The sequence below is a fragment of the Cydia splendana genome, chromosome 15 (genome assembly GCF_910591565.1).
Source record: "Cydia splendana chromosome 15, ilCydSple1.2, whole genome shotgun sequence".
NCBI classification, from domain to species: Eukaryota; Metazoa; Arthropoda; class Insecta; order Lepidoptera; family Tortricidae; genus Cydia; species Cydia splendana.
In genome coordinates, this window is record NC_085974.1 from 9,670,877 (window position 1) to 9,692,843 (window position 21,967).

At 35.1% G+C, this 21,967-nt stretch overlaps 3 protein-coding genes across 3 annotated transcripts; 1 reads left to right on the forward strand and 2 right to left on the reverse strand.

The window, feature by feature from the left end:
* Positions 1-304: 304 nt before the first annotated feature.
* On the reverse strand, positions 305-7,040 carry LOC134797514 (serendipity locus protein alpha-like). Its single transcript, XM_063769760.1, has 9 exons — positions 6,916-7,040; positions 6,649-6,840; positions 6,273-6,524; positions 5,644-5,763; positions 4,819-5,206; positions 4,026-4,207; positions 3,397-3,589; positions 1,218-1,877; positions 305-778 (listed from the first exon to the last, which is right to left on the reverse strand). The coding sequence occupies exons 1-9, from the start codon at positions 6,979-6,981 to the stop codon at positions 480-482; spliced, it is 2,352 nt and encodes a 783-aa protein (XP_063625830.1). The 5' UTR covers positions 6,982-7,040; the 3' UTR covers positions 305-479.
* Positions 7,041-14,855: 7,815 nt separating this feature from the next.
* Positions 14,856-17,967, forward strand: LOC134797516 (myotrophin-like). The gene is made up of 4 exons (XM_063769762.1): positions 14,856-15,028; positions 15,401-15,511; positions 17,334-17,417; positions 17,542-17,967. Exons 1-4 carry the CDS (start codon positions 14,960-14,962, stop codon positions 17,626-17,628), a joined length of 351 nt encoding a protein of 116 aa, XP_063625832.1. The 5' UTR covers positions 14,856-14,959; the 3' UTR covers positions 17,629-17,967.
* On the reverse strand, positions 17,962-21,828 carry LOC134797515 (group XIIA secretory phospholipase A2). The gene is made up of 4 exons (XM_063769761.1): positions 21,478-21,828; positions 21,142-21,387; positions 20,218-20,738; positions 17,962-18,121 (listed from the first exon to the last, which is right to left on the reverse strand). Exons 1-3 carry the CDS (start codon positions 21,707-21,709, stop codon positions 20,593-20,595), a joined length of 624 nt encoding a protein of 207 aa, XP_063625831.1. The 5' UTR covers positions 21,710-21,828; the 3' UTR covers positions 17,962-18,121; positions 20,218-20,592.
* Positions 21,829-21,967: the final 139 nt, after the last annotated feature.

The following is a 21,967-nucleotide window of genomic DNA, read 5'->3' on the forward strand; positions in this document are numbered from 1 at the left end:
TCGTTTAATGAGTTTGTAGTAATCCGTTACAATAATACCTAATACCTATAAGCTTAGTTAAAAATAAACTTATACATTATACCTAGTCTCAATATACCTACTAAATTAAATAAATACTAGTTTTGACGATTAAATTTATGTAATTGATGTGAAAATAATATATTCTCAAAACTTCAGGTTAGCAAATTTATTCTGAAGTCGATTTACTTACTCAAATATTTCACTCTACTCAAAATGGAAACAACATGTATAATAATTTCTTCAGTTTTCCCCTACTCATCCTAATATTCCTAATCCTAACGAACTTTCAGCGTACCTGCCTCATGCGGCAAAATCCGGATTTAACTTGCATGTAAGTAATTATCCCGAATTTGAAACCGCTCCACGTATTTTGCGTACGATAAGAAACCGGATTGTAAACCCTATGGAGGCGCGTTCATTATACCTACTCTATTTCGTTGGATAGGCGATGTCCTTAATTACAAACGAGTTTCCCTATGCAATAGCTTAAGATTAGTCAATTTGTTCTCAACACGATTTAAATCCTTCAGTCTCTCTAACGTTGACACGTCGGATGGCACTGTAGCATTAGTAACATTTCCCTCAGTGTCGTCCAAACGCACTTCTAGCGTACTGGCGTTCGGCGGTATGTTGCGCAAGTATTTCGATAGTGATGTATCTCGATTGGTGTTCCTTGTTGAAATGGGCCCTGTGCGATTGACTCGCGAATTCGTTTTGGAGAGAAGTTTCGTCATGTCGTGCATTTGTTCTAGAATTTCTGTAAAATAAAAAACAAAATCCAATAAATTAAATTAAATAAAAGTCGCTAGAACTGTTTTTATCTGTGCTCTGGCTATTTTTTATTTAGTTGGAGTTATATGACGTTTTCAGATGTATTTCATAAATGTGTGATAAATATAAATATTTTCGTCAAAAAAAGCTATGTATTCCAATTTCATCAGTTCTATCAGACCTACTTAATCTTATTTCTGTTTTTACTAAACAATGCCTGAATAACAAAACTTTTTTCATTGATAGGTATCAGTCAATCTCCACTGAACTCCTTGTAAGTCCCTGTAATAATGGCAAAATCTTAAATACGTTTTCAATGACCGAACAAGACCTTTGTTTACACAGATTTGTACATAAATCTTACCCAATTACCTAATATCTTTGTTTATCATGCTTGTGAGAATAAATAAGTATAAATAACTCACCTGAAATGTGTAAACTTGTTGTGTCGTCCATGAGACTCTCTTTGAAGAACACCTCGCTTTTTAAGCCTTTATTTTCCAACTGTTTCTCAGAACTCAAGTTATAACATTTGTTTAGAACCATTTTTCTTAGCGACGACCTGTTCTTTTTGGGTGAGAAATTGTACAAAATCGAGTTTTTGTGAACTTCAGTTTTTTCCTTTTTGTCAGTTTCAAATTCAGACAGGTTAAACATCGCGTCGAGCTGTACTGAGAAATTTAGCTCGTTACATTTTTGAGCTTTAATTTGATTAACTAATTTCTTCAACGGGTATCTTTTTGCTGGTGTTCTTATATTCGCAGTTTTAGCAAATACACTGCGTGTCATACAGGGTATATTTTTTGGGGAGCTAACATACGTGTTGCCAATTACAGGGTTCATTGTATACGTGGCATTCGGAATAGTCGCCTGCTCGTCTGCTATCTCCGATTTAAAGAACTGGTCATCATTATCGTCTGGATGAAGCAACTGGTTTATCCTATTAACCAGTGTGTACAGTAGTTTCAGACGTTTAAAAAGCTGCTCCAGAGAGACCTCTTTTTTGTGCGTGGGTTTTTTGACGTCATACGAATAATCGTCCTTTGAGCAGAGAAGGTTGCTGACCACCTTGCACTCCTGAAGAGCTAAGAAAAAAAATACGTACAGAATACGACACAGCTGTTAGAATAGGCAGATAAATAAGTGTAGGTAGGTACCATTTAGCCGTAAAAGTGCATGTCGACTTTATCAATGAATTCATTCATAATTTCTCCGTGCAATTTCGCAGCTCACTGGTCCCTGTACATTGAAATCACACACATATTACACACAGTCCATTAATTAGGCTCCAGTTTCATTAATTAGCTAGCCGCAGCCGTGTAGTTCAATTATATTTTTGTTTCTATGACAGACTTACATAGTGTAGTGTAGCCGCAAATGGACACAAAGTCGAAAAAAATCGTACCGTATAAATCGTATAATGTAAACTGTATAATAATAAAATAATACTTATATCAAAAAACGGTTTATTAGTTGTGTTCGGTTTTGTTTAGAATGCAATATAAAAGCTACGGACCATCGCTAACATATAGTTAAGTGACTATGCGTAAACTTTATTATAACGAACGAGATTAGACCCACACAGGGTCAGTTGAGAATTTATCATATTACTGGATGCATATATATTCAGCAATATGATAAGTGATAAGTAGGCATCTACTTCCCAGGTACGAAGTACCTGCCTATTGAAATGAGGATGAAATTAATGAATATTGAATTCTTAAATATACTGAATAAATTGCTATAAGCCTCGGGCTACTCTAAATAAGCTATGCAAAGCTGCTTATTATCGCGACCTTTAATAAGTAGATATAAGGCACTAGACAAAATCATTATAACTTCGCTAATTGAATGTGTATTATGAAAATTATTTGACTCATAATAATTCCGGAGTTATATAAATTGAACCTGTGAATTAAAGAGATATTTAAGCTGGTAAATATTAACTAAATAGAAATTTTGTATATTATATTGGTATTTATTGCGATATTAATAATTATAAAAGTTTATAGGTAGGTACAATGATGAAATTCCAAGTTTTAAAATTAAAACTTATTAACTACTATTTTTTTAAGAAGTAGGTAGCTAGGTAGGTATATGGCCTCCTAGCTGTTTACAAATGGTTAATATAAATGTTAGAAATATAGTGTATGTCGCTCAGGCCCATAATTTATGGGCCATAAACGAACATACTGTAATCGACATTTCATTTATCAAAATCATCTTAGTAGTTCCAACACTACAGTGGACATATTTCACAAACATAGCTACATAGAATGTGACAATTAAAGTATTAAGAATAGTCTTAATGGTTTTTTTAAACCATTAACGGGTACTTAGCTATATAAACAAGCATCGTATTTTTTGCTGTCTTTCTTTAATTATTATCACAGGAAATGATAATAATAAGAATTTATAGATTTAAATTAACTACTCGTATATACGTTTGTTTTTCGTCGTACGAAACGCATGGAAGAAGAAAAATAAAAATTATTCGTCTAGATACAAAAAGCGCAATTGAGCAGAAAATGTTAATAATTAACGCAAAATTAAACTAAGTATTTAAAAATATTTTAAAAAATTAATATACTTAAGTACACTTACCTTTGTTCAAGTCAGCCAGCAATAGCAGCAAACCTTCTTGGCAAGACAGCGCCTCAGGCTCCTGTTCTTTGTAGACGTCGAAAAAGTCGCGGACCACGGCGCCCAGGTTGATCACACTGCACACAACGCTACCTTCGTACTTCTTCGTGTTGAAGAGTTGCAGCAGGGACTGGTGCATCATTTGTTTTGATTTCTGAATGTAAACAAAAACATGATAGAATAGGTCGAATTTAAGTAATTACTGGGGTGAATTTTCTTTAAACGGTAGCCAATGCGCCAGTAGTATTAGTAGTAGGTAAGGTAGTACTCGATTTTTTTTATACTACCGCGAAAATCTTTCTCGAATCTTCCCGTCACCTAAGTATGTCTCAGGAGATGTCTTTGGTAGGTATGTCAAATAATTAAGGTGAACGCCCATTGCGGTTTCTCGCTTTATGAAACTATAGTTTGGCCCAGGACTGTTTCATTTCAAACGACAGAGAGAATCATACTGTCTTTGTCTTACGCTAGTACTAGCATCCAAAGGAAAGTGATAAGTATAATTTTTCTGGTTCTTACTGACTGACTTATTTTGCTTTGTTACTTTTTAGCCTTGTTGTCTCAGCAGTCATCAAGAAATTAAGTTTTACCTCTGCAAACGCAGCCGGGTCCACAATCAGGAAAACACTGTCCTTTATATCCTGTACCTCCTTACGCCAGGAGTCAGTGAGGAATCTGGCGTGCCAACTACCGGGAGACACCATCAGTGCCGGCACCAGGTGAGGGTCCAGGGCTTCTAGACTTGCCAGGCCGCTTCTTAAAGATACAATTCCTGAAATATATTGAACTGGCTAGAGGGGGTTTCACATTGGATCCGGATCGATCCGAAGTATCGCGGTTCACTGATGCGATCTCACACGTCGCTCCAGTGAGCGAGCGGGACATCGCTATATACATGCATAGCGCTGTCTCGATCACACAGCGTGCGGATCCAGTGTGCTACCTGCGATAGTTTTTTTCTGTTCAACAGTTGGGGTTAGTAGTGAGGTCATGTCATTATATTGCAAAATATTGCTGACATTTAGAATTTCCCTCAAGACTGCAAAGCATGCAAAGTTAGGGATGAATAGAGTATAAGAGGAAAAAAGGAGTGACCAAGCAAAATCTAAAGACATTTAGGATTCGTGATACGAATTTGACGCTTATGTAGAAGGCGCTGTACGGCTTCATACATTATGTGTCGTAACTTAGGTTGTCTAATCTTTACCTATGTTTGATAACTCAGTTAGGTACTACAAAACATGGCGCCGTACAGCGCCATCTACTTCACTCACAAGGGCACAGTTTTTTCTTAGACTATTGATTACAGAACACTTGTATACCTAATCAAAAAATACTTAGTACATGATTAGATTAACTATGTATCTTATAATAATAACTTACTTTCCTGATCTGAAGAACAAGATACTGCAAAAGACCCGATTTGCAAAAGTCTCTCACTGTAGAGATCAAACTCCTTTACATATTCACAATCTTCAACAATATTATCCTCACTAGAATCATGACATGGACACCCTTCTGTATTCACAAAATGTTCTTTCAATATGTCAACAGGGGAGGCACTGTTACTAAAGCAGTGAACAACTAGTGCTAGCAAAGCAGTGTTTGTGTTTGTCTCTAAAACGTAGAGGACATCCTTCAGAACATCAATTGAGACATTTACATTGGTTGACAAGATTGGTAGTTTCAGCGAGTTTAATGTGGCGGTGAATTTTCCATCTGTATCACCTTCAATGACTTCATTTATTAAAACTTTAGCTTCTCTTAGGACCTGCAAGTAAAATACATTTAAGGTTGACATCTACCACCTTTACCCTTAAATTGGCAACGGATCACAGCACACACACACACACATCACACATCAGATTATCTTTGACTGTTTGTTTTTGCATTTGAACCAGAATAATTAGCACTAATGAACTATGAGGCGTTTGAGGAGGCTTGAACTCACGATCTGCCACGTTTTTTGCCAATTCAAGGGTTCAGTAAAAAGATAACAAACAAGAGTTACATTCATTACATTAGTATCAATTGTTACTTAAATAATAAATGACTTTTTTTCTTTTATTTTAAGAGTTCTCTTTCCGCACAGACTCTATTCATTAAACATCAGCTCATTGTAAAATCTTCTTAAACATGTTCTATCATACTTTGAACATATATAATGAAATAGGTATGTATGGTCAACTGGTCACATGGGCCACTTACCACTTGACACCGAGTTTTCACTATTATCTGGTCTGACGGCAGGCAATACTTGCAAAGTGTCATGGCAGACAGCAGCAGCTCATCCAGGGCAGAGTGTAACTCCCGCATGCAGTCTAATAACTGTAATAAAATAATAATACTTACACAGACTAATATCATTAACTTGAGAGCTATTCTATCTATTGAATGTAATCCAATTTTTAAATCTATACTTAATCTTACCAACCCATCTTCCTTTTGTTGCTCATGGGAACCTGGTGACCACTAGGCAACTAATCCCAAGAATTGGCACAGGCACTAGTTTGTACAAAAGTAACTGCCATCTGACCTTTCAACACAAAGGGGAAACTATACCCTTTTGGGATTAGTCCAGTTTCCTCACAATGTTTTCCTTTACTTTACTATCATAATAAGTTCCGATAAACCATCCATCCAAAAATAATCAAAGCGTGCCTTGTTTCACTTGAAAATATTTTTTTTAATGTAAGAAAAGTCGGGAGTCATGGAAGACAAGGGGAGATGCCTTTGCCCAGCAGTGGGACGCCTTAATAGGCTAGCAAAAAAAACGTAAAGTTAACACAATAATAATTAAATACCTATTTGTACAAAGATGTCAATAAGATACTTACTTCAATTTTCCATTCAAAATACAGCTCAACATTCTCTTTGTAATCAGTTTTGTAAATAATTTCAGCCAGCTTAGAAAGAGTCTCGAAAGTATGATCCATCCAATTGACAAAGTACATGGGAGTTGTGAACGGAGAGTCTTCACAACTACTGTCATTTTGAGTATTCTGCGCCAAGTCTTTTAACTTGTCTTCAACCACCACAAGTCTGTTGACACACCAAGATAACCTCTCTATGGTGCATTGTCGACTTTCCTAAAATAAACTTCATTATAACAACAAATCTCATAATTCATGATATTAATTCATCTACCTGTTATCAATACGGTCAAAATAAAACTTAGGTAAAATCAAGTACAACAAAATTTCGAATTCAAACCTGTAGCAATATTCCTTTTTGATTTTCTTGTTTGAAGATATCAAACAAGTTAAGTACACATTTCTTGATCTGACTGCAGCACAAAGTAAACACATTTAGAATATTTCTGGCTTCCTCTTCTTGTTCTGTATCAGCTTGTAAGCGTGTTCGTATTCTAATTATTAATGGATATATCTTGCTAAATAACAAATCCTAAAAAGGGAAACTAAATGAGTTTCAGTAAGTCATTTAATGATGGTGAACAATAACTTTATTTAGAAATCATACCACAATAAACTTTGAAGCATTCGGGGGATCCCGTGGGATGTGCAGAAAATCTAGATTCTGATCCATTTTGTATAATTAGTTAATAACTTTACGAGAAAACAACTTACAAAACCTACAAAACAAAACTACTGAAATTTCAAAAATGACAATCGGTTATTTTGAGTTGCCAGCACAAAAAAGTTAAAACTGATACAGACGATACAAGTTTCCCCCAAAATTTTATTAAATTGAAGAATTGAATCTATAGATCTTCCGACAAATCGCATATGATTTGTAAAGTAAGGACACTAAGTAAAGCACGTCAAATTTAGTAAATTGGCCCGCCTGTTCCTATCTCTATCACACGCGCGTAATTATACTGCTATCCCGCCCATGACGCCGGTCGTCAACGTCAATGTGCGAGCGGAAGTGCAATATAATACGCGCGTGCGACAGATATTCTCCGCACTAAAAGCTATAACTTACTACCGCACCGCACCGAGACCTTGGTGCGGTGCGGATGTGTGTAACGGCTTTTAGCTTATTAGTGAAATAAATTCAATCCAAGGCCCCAACGCTGTCTGTTCTCTTTGACGACGCAACAACTAGTATCATTTCTCTCTCCTTGCTCTTTTCAAAATGCCGCTTGTCATAAAAGGACAACCATACTGTTGACAAGATGGACTTCAAATCCAGGTGTCCCCTTTTTAAGGAGCTAACACACTATCGCACCGCACCAAGGTCATTGTGGGACGCACCCATAAGTAAGAGCGAGAAAGAGATATCGCTTTCTCCCTCTTACTTATGGGTGCGTCCCACAATGACCTTGGTGCGGTGCGATAGTGTGTTAGCTACTTTAGGTAGCACCAGGTTGTGTATGTGTGCGTAAAAATGTATATGTGTGCTCTTTTAGGGATGTGAAAAGTCGATTTTAATGAAGTTATATATCGATAAACGCTACACAGCGGAACGAAACAGCGATTAATTGAAGCTTCAATATCTTCGTTAAACATAAACATAATTGAAATGCTAATGGATAATGAATATATTATAATATAATAAAATAATTCAATTATTTATTTGTTTATTTGTTTATTTGTTGCATACAATTAACACTTACAGTTCAACCTTACGTGCTAATTGGAATTACATTACTTAATAGCTAGCAACATGCATTATTCGAATAAATAAGTGAGTGAATATATTATAAGTAACTACATTCGATTTAAATCTATAACACATTACTGACATTACATTAGGAGTATGACGTTATTACATAAAAGAAATCAAGGGAGTAAAATAATTGATTAAATGTCATTGAAGGATAATTAAACCGTGGGATTGCAATAATTAATTAAATGTCATGTATATAAATAAATCAAGGAATTGCAATAATTAATTAAATGTCATGGATATAAATAAATCGAGGAATTACAATTATAGTACAAAGTCATAAAAATACAAATTCGGGTAAAGTCAAGCAGCACAATATGGGAAATTTATTAAAATTAAAATTAAGTCAGTCGTACATAAGCAATGTCAAATATTTCCAGCGAATACTTATTATAGCATATTAGGTAATGGAGCTAGTGGTAACGATTGATTCGATGTACCGATTTGATGCGCCTAGAAATTTAGACTCCGTCGTGAAAAAAATATCTAGGTCATTATCGCTGTCCGAGATGTTGTTAAGCAACGTTAAAGCCTGGTGAAGAGGGGACGTAGCAAGCAGGCGCGTCCGACCTGGAGGTACAGCAAAGAGACCACGGCTACGGGGCCGTAGCTGTTTCGCGGAGAGACGGGGAACCCGCAGGCTTATTTGTAGTAATAATGGTGGGTTTGTTACTTGTCCCCGAATTAATTGAAAAAAATATTTTATTAAGTACATATTTCTACGTGACTCTAAGGATATATAATCTACCATACCTAAAACGAATAGGGTGGGATAAAGAAGGGGATAAAAGCCATATAACTTCTTAAAGAGGAACCTTATGAATGATTTTTGGACTTTCTCTATTAGAACCGTGTACTGTTTTTCATGGGGACTCCAAATAACTGCGTTTGTTTCGAGTTTACTTCGAACGAAGGCGTTATAGAGTACAGTCATAGCATGCTTATTATTAAATAGCTTCGCTTGACGCATGACGAATCCCAGGCATCTGCGGGCTTCGTTACAGGTTATTGTAATGTGGTTATTAAATGTGAGCTGAGTATCAAACCATGTTCCTAAGTCTTTAATTTCATTGACGCGTTTCAAAGGCTTGCCCTCTATGACGTAAGGATGGGTTAAAGGGAGTCGAGCTCGCGTGTATGTGATAACCGAGCATTTGTCATTGTTAAGGAATAAGCCATTGTCACGCGCCCAGGTACAAACTTTGTCTATGTCAAGTTGCAGTAGGGAAAAGTCTCGATTGCTGTTAATTGGCATAGCCAATTTTAGGTCATCCGCGAATAAGAGGCACGATGAATGACTTAGTGCTGTCGGTAGGTCGTTCAGGAGAATTAAAAACAGAAGGGGCCCGAGACTACTTATTATTGCGGAACACCTATTTTAGTAGGTATTTATGTATTTTAATTCAATATCTGAACTTTCCCTTGGTTCCCTGCTGGGGCGTGACTATAAAATTGTGATCTGATAACCACAATAAAGAATAAAAGCGTTTTTGTTCATTTTAGGTATCGTTAAACCTTTGAAGTAAAATTAAAATTGCAAGAAATGTCGATAGTTTATCGATATGACTTTATCGACATGGCTACAGCAAGGTGTTTCCCATAGATTTAATATATAGAGATTATAGAGATCCCGTCTCAGCGAGCTGTCACTGTTGCCACTTTTGTTTAGTGTACGATTAACAATGAGGCCCACCTTGCTGTAGCCATGTCGATAAAGTCATATCGATAAACTATCGACATTTCTTGCAATTTTAATTTTACTTCAAAGGTTTAACGATACCTAAAATGATCAAAAATGCTTTTATTCTTTATTGTGGTTATCAGATCACAATTTTATCGTCACGCCTCAGCAGGGAACCAAGGGAAAGTTCAGATATTTAATTAAAATACATAAATAGATACCTACTAAAATATGTGTTCCGCAATAATTGAATTATTTTATTACATTATAATATATTAATTATCCATTAGCATTTCAATTATGTTTATGTTTAACGAAGGTATTGAAGCTTCAATTAATCGCTATTTCGTTCCGCTGTGTAGCGTTTATCGATATATAACAGGATTAAAATCGACTTTTCACATCCCTAAATAAAAGAGCACACATATTCGCTTTTAGAGAGAGAGATTCTTTATTTGTGAAAACACAGGTACATTGATTGATCTTACATTACAGTTTCGTAGTCTCACCATGCTCTGCCAATAGTGGCGTACAAATACTATACTACTTATAAACATAAAACATGCATTATTTTAAAATTTACAAGTTGTAAATTAAATATTAATCATTAGAATTTAGAACATAATTATACACTTAAGAAATAAAATGTACTTATACATACATTTAATTTTCATTCAAATATTCATTTATTTTATAATAACATTTTTCGATTAATAGTGCAGTCAGTTGTTTTTTAAATTGTGATATTGGTAATGATTTTAAACAATCAGGAATTTTGTTATATATTCTGGTTGCCATTCCAAAAATGCTTTTTCGCATCAATGTGGTGTTCCGTTGCTCATTGTGCAACCTCTGGTCATATTGTGATCGCGTTGGATATTTGCGGTACTCTGAGACTTTAGCGAACAAATTAGAGTTGCATTTAACAAATACTGCTATTTCTAATATATAAATACACGGAAATGTTAAAATTTTAATTACTTTGAATAACGGAACACTGCTTTCTCCGGGTTTTTTCCCGCGCATTGCTCTTACACACCGTTTTTGGGCTATAAGTACATTTTCCCTATCGATTGAATTACCCCAGAATATGATCCCATATCGGAGTCTTGAGACTACAAGTCCATGGTAGGCCGACAGAACTGTGTCTTGACTAACTATTTTTGATAGTTTAGAAAGTGCATAAGCAGATTTGTTTAGTTGTTGACATATCTCAGCAACATGAGGTTTCCAGGTAAGTTGACTATCTATTAATAAGCCTAAAAATCGTGTCGTGTCTACATTTTCAATTTTGTCATGTTTATAGTTTATGTCAATTGTATCAGTATTAATAGGATTTATGCGATTGTAGAAGTGCATTACATTAGTCTTTTTAAGATTGATTATTAGATTATTATTATTTAACCACATTATAATATTATTTAATTCTGAATTAATGTCATTTTCGTATGTAATCAGGCTATTGCAATTTATTATAGATGTGCTGTCGTCAGCAAATAGTACCATTGGATAGTCAACGTCATTTGGCAGGTCATTAATATAAACGAGGAACAGTAGGGGACCAAGCACACTGCCCTGTGGGACTCCATGTGTGACATACTGCTCTCTCGAATAGTACTTTTGTTCTGTTTTTGTCTTCGTACAGATTCTAGATATTTCAGTACATTGAGGCCTTTCTCTTAAGTAAGATTCGATAAGATTTAGCGCATTACCTCTAATACCATACATTTCAAGCTTGCATAATAGTCGGTCATGGTTAACATAGTCAAAGGCTTGAGTCATATCAGTAAAAATAGCGCAAACGGGCTTTCGTTCATCAACATTTTCCATTACAATGTTAAGAAGGTCATATATAGCCATATTAATACTTACTTATATTTTTTCTAAATCCCTTTTATTCACTTCTAAGTAAATTCAATTTGTTGAGATATGCATATAAACGATAACTGTGGCCCTAGTGAAAAAGGGTACAAGTCTTCCGCGGCTTAGGTGTAAAAGGGCATAAGTGTTACGTGGGACTTACACCCTTTTACACCTGCGCTGCCCAAGACTTGTACCCTTTTTCACTAGAGCCACAGGTTATAAATTACCTTTTCAAAATTTTTTGAAAATACTGGAATGAAGGTCGATAGTTTTGTGTACAATCTTTTTCGCCTTTTTTATGTAAGGGTTTTATCACTGTTTTTTTAATTGGTTAGGATAAATCCCCGTATAGATGACTAGATTAATTATGTGACTTAAGTGTTCGTTTATAATGTTGTTCACATATTTAACTACACATGTGGCAATACTATCATACCCGACGCTGTTGGTGTTATTAAGTAAATTTATTAATGTCTTAACTTCGTCTGGCGTAGTTGGCTCTAGAAATATTGATTTAGAGTTTTACTTTTTATGTTAGGTTTAGTCGTAGCACTAAGCGAAATATGTTGAGAGTCTCTGTCGATGAAGTGGGCATTAAATGTGTCTGCAATCTGTTGCGGCTCCGTGATCATTTCGTTGTGTTTCTTTATTGTTTGAATGCAATTTTTAGGGCGAGTCGATTTATACGAGTTAATGACTTTCCAAGCTGCTTTTGATTTATTTTAGCTGTATTTATTGCGTGATTGTTTTGTGTTGTTTGAGTTAATTTAATTATTTTTTTATACATTTTTGAGTAGTTTCTTAAGAGTGTTTTATTTATTTCTGTTGGGTGACGTCTATATTGCCAGAGTAATTTTCTTTGATTTTTCCCACAAATTCTTAATCCTTTTGAAATCCATTTCGGTTTTCCAGTATCAGTAATAGTTATAGTTTTGAGTGGGAAATAAAGATCGTATAATCGCTTAAAATTATAAGCAATGTTGGGGTCGTCAGCGATGTAGATTTCAGAGAAGGACAAGTTCTCTAGGTTACATTTGAACTTATTTAAATTATCTTGCGAATATATACGTTTTGTGGTTCGCCAAGATTATATGTATCTTTTTTCCTTTACTGGAACTTTCAGCAATTGTGCCGTGTGATCCGACAGACCAAGATCAATGACTGCAGTCTTATGACCCTTCTTTATGTTATGCAAGAAATTATCTAGACATGACTCGCAGGCCTTGTTGGTTGGTTTAGTGCTAATCTAATATCATAACTCAGCAAGAAATTTTCGAAATCTGTTGAGAGCTTAGTTTTCTTTAAAATATACATATTAAAGTCTCCGCGCATAATAACTTTTTTATTTCGTTTGCTGCAAACTTTTTTAAAAATTAAAACTAAAAACTAATACTAAATAAAATAAAATTAAATAAAATTAAAATACGTCTAAGAAATTGGGCCCCTTTGGCATGGTGCCGAGGACGCTGGCAGCATTTCCCCGCTGTATTGCGAAGCTAATACGTTGAGCGAGAAAGCTGCCAGCTCTTCGGTCACCAGTGAAATCGATAAGCCTTTTTGAAAGGTCTTTAAAAAGTTGTAGGGCATTAGGACCCCACGGGCCAAGGGTCTCAACCCCAAATGGCATAAAAATATACTCGGGGCCGAGACCCCTGTACTTATGGAATTTCTTAGACGTATTTTAATTTTATTTAATTTTATTTTATTTAGTATTAGTTTTTAGTTTTAATTTAGTTTTATTTTATAGATAAGTTAGTTTATTTTATTTTTAATGTTTGTATCTACCTTATAAATAAAAGTATTCAAATTAAAAACGACATAAAGCTAAAACTAACTGTTAAAAATTTTATCAAATATCTCATAACACGTACTTAAGTTACTATCTATTGGTGGTCTATATGCACAAATAATTATTATAGTTCTTGTAATGGAAGCTCAATGGCACAACATTCAAGTACTCCGGATACAGACAGTTTTGTGATGTCGGGTAGCTCTTTGTATTTTAGACCTGTTTTTACTAATATGCAAGACCCTCCCCGTTTTTGATTTTTTCTTGAATAGATTGACGCTAATTGGTAATTTGGTACTGTCAATAGTTCTTCGTGCCCTTTTTTGATGAAATGTTTTACGCACACATACACAGCCTGGGCGCATCAAAAAAGGCAACACTTGATTTGAAGTCCATCTTGTCAACAGTATGGTTGTCCTTTTTAGACAAACGGCATTTTTAAAAGAGCGAGGAGAGAGAAATGATACTAGTTGCTGCGCCGTCAAAGAGAACAGAAAACGTTGGGCCCTTGGTGTTTCCACATTGTTAATCGTACACTAAACAAAAGTGGTCCCCATAGACTTATAATATATAGAGACGGTGTCTCAGCGAGCTGTCACTGTTGCCACTTTTGTTTAGTGTACGATTAACAATGAGGCCCACCTTGCTGTAGCCATGTCGATAAAGTCATATCGATAAACTATCGACATTTCTTGCAATCTTAATTTTACTTCAAAGGTTTAACGGCACCTAAAATGAACAAAAACGCTTTTATTCTTTATTGTGGTTATCAGATCACAATTTTATAGTCACGCCCCAGCAGGGAACCACGGGAAAGTTCAGATATTTAATTAAAATACATAAATACCTCCTAAAATAGGTGTTCCGTATTAATTGAATTATATTATTATATTATAATATATTCATTATCCATTAGCATTTCAATTATGTTCATGTTTAACGAAGATATTGAAGCTTCAATTAATCGCTATTTCGTTCCGCTGTGTAGCGTTTATCGATATATAATATGATTAAAATCGACTTTTCACATCCCTAAAAGAGCACACATATACGTTTTTACGCAACATACACAGCCTGGGCGCATCAAAAAAGGCAACACTTGATTTGAAGTCCATCTTGTCAACAGTATGGTTGTCCTTTTTTGACAAACGGCATTTTTAAAAGAGCGAGGAGAGAGAAATGATACTAGTTGCTGCGCCGTGAAAGAGAACAGAAAACGTGGGCCCTTGGTGGTCCCACTGAGAGCTCGCTTGGAAGGTATCTCTGTATATTATTATATCTATGATTCAATCGATCAATCAAATGCCGTTATGTATTGACAATCGCATGCGATTTGTAGTAAGGTCTATGGAGCCCTTGACATTAAAGCTGGCTCACTTGCTACAGTTAAAACGCGTTTAAACCATTTTCTTAAACAAGTTGTTAAATAAAATTAAAAAATCGCTTTAGCTTTGCTGACAGATGTCACTTGACGTGAACCATCGCCATTGCATTCCGGAATTTTGAAGTTAAATCTTAGATTTTTATTTACCAAAATATTGCAATAAAAGTACGCCAAGATGAGTGAATTAGTTTGGGGTATCAAAAACGGCGACATAGATCAAGTGAAAGACATTATAGAAAACAAGGTAAATCTATCTTTGTACGAAAGCAATCTTTGTTTTTGCTTGTGATTATTGGAATCTGCACAGTCAGACGTGATGGCAAGAGAAAGCCTTTCTGTGTATGTACATATATAGTTGATAGCCCCCTCGACTTTCAAATATTACTCATATGGTATCTAAATGATACTAGAAACAACATTTTTAACAGGTGTTCACTAATTTGTTATTATTATTTTAATTGTCTTTAATTGTCATTGCCTAGATATGTGCGATGTAACTTTGTTTACAGATTTACTACGTCCTATCATGACTGTCTAAATTAATATATGTTATGTAGACCTAGCTAAAATAATTCATTTACATTGAAGTACTAATACTGTTGTTTTTTAATTTCAGAAAATAGATGTAAATGCACTGCTGGACGGGCGAGTACCCCTACACTATGCGGCTGATTATGGACAGACAGCTGTACTGAACTACTTGCTGGATAAGGGGGCAGATCCCAATGTATGTGAATAAATTTCCTTAATTACTTTGTGGTTTCCTAAATAAATATATGTGACGTCCCACGGTCAAAGGTACCTTATGGCGGGTATGGAGTTATGCATACCCCAGTAATCTACAATAAATAAGCTATCGATAACACAAAAGATCAACCTTCTAGGTTGCGTAGTTACAGAGATATGATTTTTTGAAAATAATGTTGTGAAATGAGCAACTTTACGATAGAGAAGTTTTAAGTTTAGCCGCCTAAAAAACTATGTTCCTGAAGTAAGTTACATAGTTGACTACAAATAATAATACCTTATATATCTGAGATTAAAAAAATATTGCGACTTGTTCTGTAATGCAAATAGAAACTTTTGATATCGACTGATTTATGTGTATACTAACCAATCTCTTGAAAATAAAGTTTTATTTAATTTTCACGATTGATTGCAATGAGCTCTCAAGATTTAAATTTTATCTATTAGAAAACGACACTGACAGACAGTTTAAGCAAAAAACAATACCGATTTAGAGGTGAAAATGTATTTTCTGACTTTTTCATATAAAATCACAAAATTGAATATTTTTACTTTTAATGTGACACACAATCAATTTTTCTGAGCACATATGAAAGAAATTCTGTCATTCAAATGAAATAAATCCTAAAACCGCAACTAAATACTATATTAAACCCCTTATGCCACTTTAAACTTACATAACAATAACAGTATTTGCTCCATACATTTACGAAAAGGTACCTTATGGAAATAAATCTAATAATACATCACTACAAAATATCAGTCATATTACAGTTTATCTTTTATGAATAGAAAATATTAATTTACATTAAACTGCCCCAAATTTAATTAGTTCTTCGTCATAATAATCTTAAAAAAGACCAATAATTTGTATGTAATGAAAAGGTACCTTGTGATTAAGTTACATGATGAGGCATGATGATGATGGAACAGTTAGGATAAACTAATAATATTTTGGGGTTAAGATGGTATAAATCGTCTATTTCCTATCAATAATATATTTCGGATGCTATTGAAGATAAGCGGCATTGAGGTTCAATGACCTCAGATATTCCATAAGGTAATGCGTCGGATATTGGCATTTTTCAGCACCAACCAATGGCTGATTTACTGCATGCGACCAAACCAAATGAAGATTATTCTAGTTAAGAAAGACTTGACGAGAGTAACTTTGGTATAACAGCAGGCTACTTGGATTTGTAATGTCGGTCTATGTACGGTTATAATATTTGCGAGGCGCCCCAACCAGAACTGAAATTATCAAATTAGTTTTGCAGAATGCTAATACAGTTCTCTACCAAACTTCTTTTCCCGTATTGACTAGTTTTTTTGGGAATTTTCAATCTTTTTTCCATAAGGTACCTTTTCTACTAAACTCTGAGACGACATTACTAGGCTTATAACTAACTTATAACAAAAATAAAAACAGGTAAACAAACGTTACGCATTAAGGTTTCAGATCACACAATAAAAAAAAATTGAGCATTTTTTCACCTCTTTACAAAACATTTCATATCTCCGAAACTAGAAACCCTCATAAGGTACCTTTTCCCGTGGAACGTCACATATGGTTATCAAAACCACAATGCTACTACTGAAGTAGTTCAGGCAACTATTAAATGTTTCAGTATTTGAATTTATATTGCAGTTCAAGAATTGTATTATTATCTCATAATATTTTCAAATAGCTAAAATCCAACAAGTTCAATACTTAGGATCTGTTTTTACCCATTTATGTATTTTTCCCTTGGGTAAACAATTTTAAAACTACAGTCTAATGAGCATCATAAACCTAATTTCAGATGGTTGACAAACATGGTATATCTGTGATATTGGCAGCCATATGGGAAGGCCACACCGATTGTGTAAAGACATTGCTGAAACATGTAAGTTTAAAATTACAACAAACCTGGTAGATTGATGTGAAATTTTTAACCAGCTCTCTGAACACATTTGCGTAAAGGCATCATATTTTACAACATGGAATAATGTTTCCCTTTTTCATTACAGGGTGCTTCAAAGGATGGAAAAACCCCAGATGGAACCCCATACATAGAAGCCGCTGAAAAGGATGAGATCAAGGAATTGCTAACATAGGATCTAGATCACAAAGTATCTCCGTGTAGCTCACACAAATATAGGAAACTAAGATATTATCACTAGTTCCAGTTGAACAATGAAGTAACTCCGTAATATGAACTATTTTTAAATGCATTTATTTAGATTGCAAGAATTATTTTTATAAGCTCAACATATGTTCGTATAACATACATATGTTTTAATTGTGCGTCCAGTTAGTATTGGTTAGATACAGTAGGGAAGGCCTGTTCTCTAAATTTAAAAATAAATTATTTAATATTAAGGATATAATATTCCACAAGGATAAAAAGTAAGATGTAATTTTTTAATGCTATAACAATAAACTGCAAAAATGTATGAATCTTTTTATTAACTGTACAAAAATATTTCAATCCCAAACACTTCCATCATGCATGATTATTTTCATGAATAAACTAATAATATCAACCAGACCAAAAGAATAATCACTACAACATTATCACACAAACACTTAAATAATAATGCCACAGATCTACTGCTCAACTATACTGCAAAACGTAATTCAAGACTAGATATGAGCGCCGCGCCGGCGCGCCGCCGCCGCCGACAAAATTTACGCGCCGCCGCCGCCGACGCTGCGCTATCGGCGTGGCATCGGCGTGACCTTGTTAGATACTACTACTTTCAGAATCATATAATATATATTTTATCTAGTTTAGATCTTTAACGGCGCCAGTCTGAATAGCTTATAGACATTCAAAAGGTATTTTAGGACCATATAATTCTAAAATATCGATGGTAAATTCAAACTTTTCTGTTTGGTAACCGCGCTACTAGTGTTAGAGCAACGAAATGACTAATTTTGCCAGCTGGCTAGCTCATCCGTCATTCACCGCGAATTCAATTATTGCAAGCATGGTTTAAATGTCTTAAAAAGGTGTAAAAGGGGGTTAATTTCAGATATTAAGCGTTTTCACGCCCAAAGGTCCGGCCGTTGGCTTTGCACGGAAGGCATCGGAAACGGAATCAGGTCTCATTTTAAGCTTGGCCATTGTTCAAATTTCAAGCTTTGCTCTCTCGCAGACCAATCTTTGGCCTCGCATCGCTCGCATAGAAGTAAGCCGCTATCTGGACCTCCAAGTTTTCGGCCCTGTTTGGAGCGTAACTTTTGGCCTCGCCTTTAAAATGCTTGGTTCTTCTCCAATCTTAGGTCCACTGCAGCACGGCCTTTGGCCTCCCACGAATGCAGCTACAGGAGAGCCCCAGAGGTCTTTAACACTGTGGCCACGGTCTTTATCGGCCTTCGGTCTTGCTTACACTGGACCAATTCCAAGCTCTGCCCTCTTGCAGCTTGGCCTTCGTCCTCGCACAGAAGCGCGCCGTAATCGGCACTCCGCGCATTCGGCCGTCAGCCAAGCTCACACTTGGCGTTCGATTCTAAGCTGTATGCTTACCTGCAGCTCAGCCTCTGGCCTCGGATGAGAAGGCGTCCGAATCTGGTCTTCGGTGTTAGGTGGAGCTCGGCCTTGGGCCTCACTTTTTGACATAAACCGGTTTGTTGGGTCGATATTGGTTAATAACGGAGCTTGATTTTCCTCACTTCGGCTCTTTGGACAGTCGACCAGATGTTTCCTGATACAGTCAATCCGCTACTTTTTACTTAGGGGTCATCCATTTATTACATCACACGTTTAGGGGGAGGGAGGGGGTCAAGAAAATGTGACATGTGTGACAAGGGGGAGGAGGAGTCACAAACTTTGTGACGTCACTTTAACTTCATCAGTAATCGAAAATTTATTTAAATTATTTTATACGCTAATATACATTTAAATAACAAGTTTTTGAAACGAGAATCGTTTTTATTCGTTTAATTTTATTTCTTAATCAGTTTGGGTTATAAAATTACTAATATTTCTTTTGTCAAAAATATTTTGATAAAATATTAAATAAATATTTGCCGATTTCGTTGAAGAAATGTGACGTCACACCAGGGGGGAGGGGCTTGCCAAATGTGACCAAGTGTGACAAGGAGGGGGGAGGGGTAAAAAAACCTAGAAATTCGTGTGACGTAATTAATGGATGACCCCTTAGCACAATAGATAAGGGCCTCGCAAAGATCTTCCGGCCAGGGCCTCGCCAAGATTAAGACCGCCTCTGATGCCGCTCGATACCGTTTATACTATATAAAACTTTTTTCGTACCTTTATTCAATAAATTTTGCTTGCAATTCAAAAATGCACTTATTTTATAACTTTCTTACAGTAAAAACGTGTAAATTCGGTAAAATTTTGGTTTTAATTATTTTTTCATTAATCAAAGGTGTTTCAAGGCCACGCCGCCGATTCGCCGCCGCCGCCGACCGATTTTGACCGGCGCGCCGCCGCCGGCTAAATGCCTATCGGCGCTCATATCTATTCAAGACCAAAAAAGTAAGACAATGTTGCCACTTTTTACTAGCGCGTCTTATATGTAAAAATAAGAAAATAAAAGTACTTTTATAAATCGTAGTAGTAAAATTACTAATAAATAAATTATCTTAGCGTGATTATTTAACAAAAGGAATTTACTATTTTACAAACAAATGATTGCAGTGGCAACATTGTCTTACTTTTTTTGGTCTTGAATTACGTTTTGCAGTCTTAAGTTATGTTATAATTTGTCTTAGTTAAACTTGATGCCTGTTACAATTAATTATAAATTTAAAGACTTAAACAACATTTGGCAGCCTCACAACCTAATTAGGTTACATAAATTACATTTTTATTTTAACTGTCTCCTTTCAACTTATAAAATAACAAATACAACAATAAATAAGAATGATGCTAGCAAGGTAAAATAATAAACAGCCATCAACAATAAAAATAATTACTACTACAAATTACTTTATATTTTCATTGGTTAAGCTGACTGTAAAATACAACATTTTTGTCAATAAGACTATTGACCTAGCTTAAGTTAAAATTATGATATATAGCATAATGAATAATTGACGTACACCATAACCTAAAGTTCTCCGTCTCCTGTTGTATATTTTCTATACTTGTTCTTTGGAGGTGGACAGTAGCAGGCATTTTTCTGTGCATCCAGATAGGACTTGCAGCCGAGGGTCAGTGTGCCTGTGAAGAGCAATTTAGCTGCTGCTTTACAACCTGTAATATAAAGAAAACTTCATATAATCATATGATTTCCTTAGTGTTATATCAGCAGTTTTGAGAGCATGTTTTCAATGTGTATAGAAAATCTTGAGTTAAGACTACTGCTCATGCAAAATGGAGAATAATATTCTTGAGAACAGAACAGCATTAGTTTTGCACATTTAAATTATTGTAACACATTAATTTACAACAATGAAATTCCTGATGAAATAATTTGTACAATTGTAAAAACTTGTGTAATGTTATTTTGGATATATGCCAAGTGAATGCATAATAAGATGTATGTCAGAGAACACACCTTATTTAAATACAATGTTCTGGTCTTTACGAAACTACACATACTATAAATCTATAAATGCTGCAATTTATAATAGCTTAAATATTATTATCATGTTACCTTTAGTTATTGTTTCACCGGCAACATTCACCGATTTGTAAGAATCACAGTAATTGTATAAACATTTCTTGAATTCTAGATCACACACTTCTTTGCCACTGTTGCACGTGTCGTAGCAGATGTCGTGTGTGTTGCAGCAATTGGTCATCTGCTCCAGTGGCAAATATTCTGACGAAATTTCAAACCCAAGGGAACCACAGCCATCAGACTTCGGAATATGATTTCTATTTCTGACTGGTTTTTGGCCTGAAAATGGTGAAATAAGGGCGTAAATAAAGATAGTCATTAGATAACTAAGCAAAAAAATATGATATTGGACGAAAATTGTTAGGTTACCTTCAGGACATGAGAATATACATTCCTCTTCCACAGCTGCATCGAATATTTCGTGCAATGATTTGAACTTTTCAGCGACCGTGATAGTATTGCGAAATAAGTCTCCGAAAACTGATTCAGCGGACAATACTGCATCTTTTAAATTCCGTAACATGCTCGAGCCTATACCAGTGTATGCATAGGCTGCGAAGGTTAATATGTATATAAATATTTTCCTATAAGGGATCTCCATCTTTACCGATGTAAATCTGTTAAAAATCTGATCATACCACTTAATAAAATACTAGACCACTCTCAGTAATACACGTAATTTTCAACGGGAAGTATTTATTTATATTCTCGCCGAAAATGTCAAGAATCGGCTTACGTCAAAATTGCTGTTCGAGATATCAATAAAAACGCGTCATAAGCTATATGACTGATAAATGTAATTTGTCAAAGGACTGTCTCATTTCAAACATAGACAGAGAGAATCATACTATAGATGGTC

What these genes read in the sequence shown, in the direction of transcription:
- LOC134797516 (XM_063769762.1), top strand. Translation starts at nt 14,960, where the DNA reads ATGAGTGAATTAGTTTGGGGTATCAAAAACGGCGACATAGATCAAGTG. An exon ending in AAGACATTATAGAAAACAAG is followed by an intron (nt 15,029 to 15,400) that starts GTAAATCTATCT and finishes TTTTAATTTCAG; the next exon opens with AAAATAGATGTAAATGCACT. An exon ending in ATAAGGGGGCAGATCCCAAT is followed by an intron (nt 15,512 to 17,333) that starts GTATGTGAATAA and finishes ACCTAATTTCAG; the next exon opens with ATGGTTGACAAACATGGTAT.
- LOC134797515 (XM_063769761.1), bottom strand. Translation starts at nt 21,709, where the DNA reads ATGGAGATCCCTTATAGGAAAATATTTATATACATATTAACCTTCGCA. An exon ending in TATATTCTCATGTCCTGAAG is followed by an intron (nt 21,388 to 21,477) that starts GTAACCTAACAA and finishes CACCATTTTCAG; the next exon opens with GCCAAAAACCAGTCAGAAAT. An exon ending in CGGTGAAACAATAACTAAAG is followed by an intron (nt 20,739 to 21,141) that starts GTAACATGATAA and finishes TTTATATTACAG; the next exon opens with GTTGTAAAGCAGCAGCTAAA.
- LOC134797514 (XM_063769760.1), bottom strand. Translation starts at nt 6,981, where the DNA reads ATGGATCAGAATCTAGATTTTCTGCACATCCCACGGGATCCCCCGAAT. An exon ending in ATTTTGAATGGAAAATTGAA is followed by an intron (nt 5,764 to 6,272) that starts GTAAGTATCTTA and finishes ATTTTATTACAG; the next exon opens with TTATTAGACTGCATGCGGGA. An exon ending in AACAAGTTTACACATTTCAG is followed by an intron (nt 779 to 1,217) that starts GTGAGTTATTTA and finishes TTTATTTTACAG; the next exon opens with AAATTCTAGAACAAATGCAC.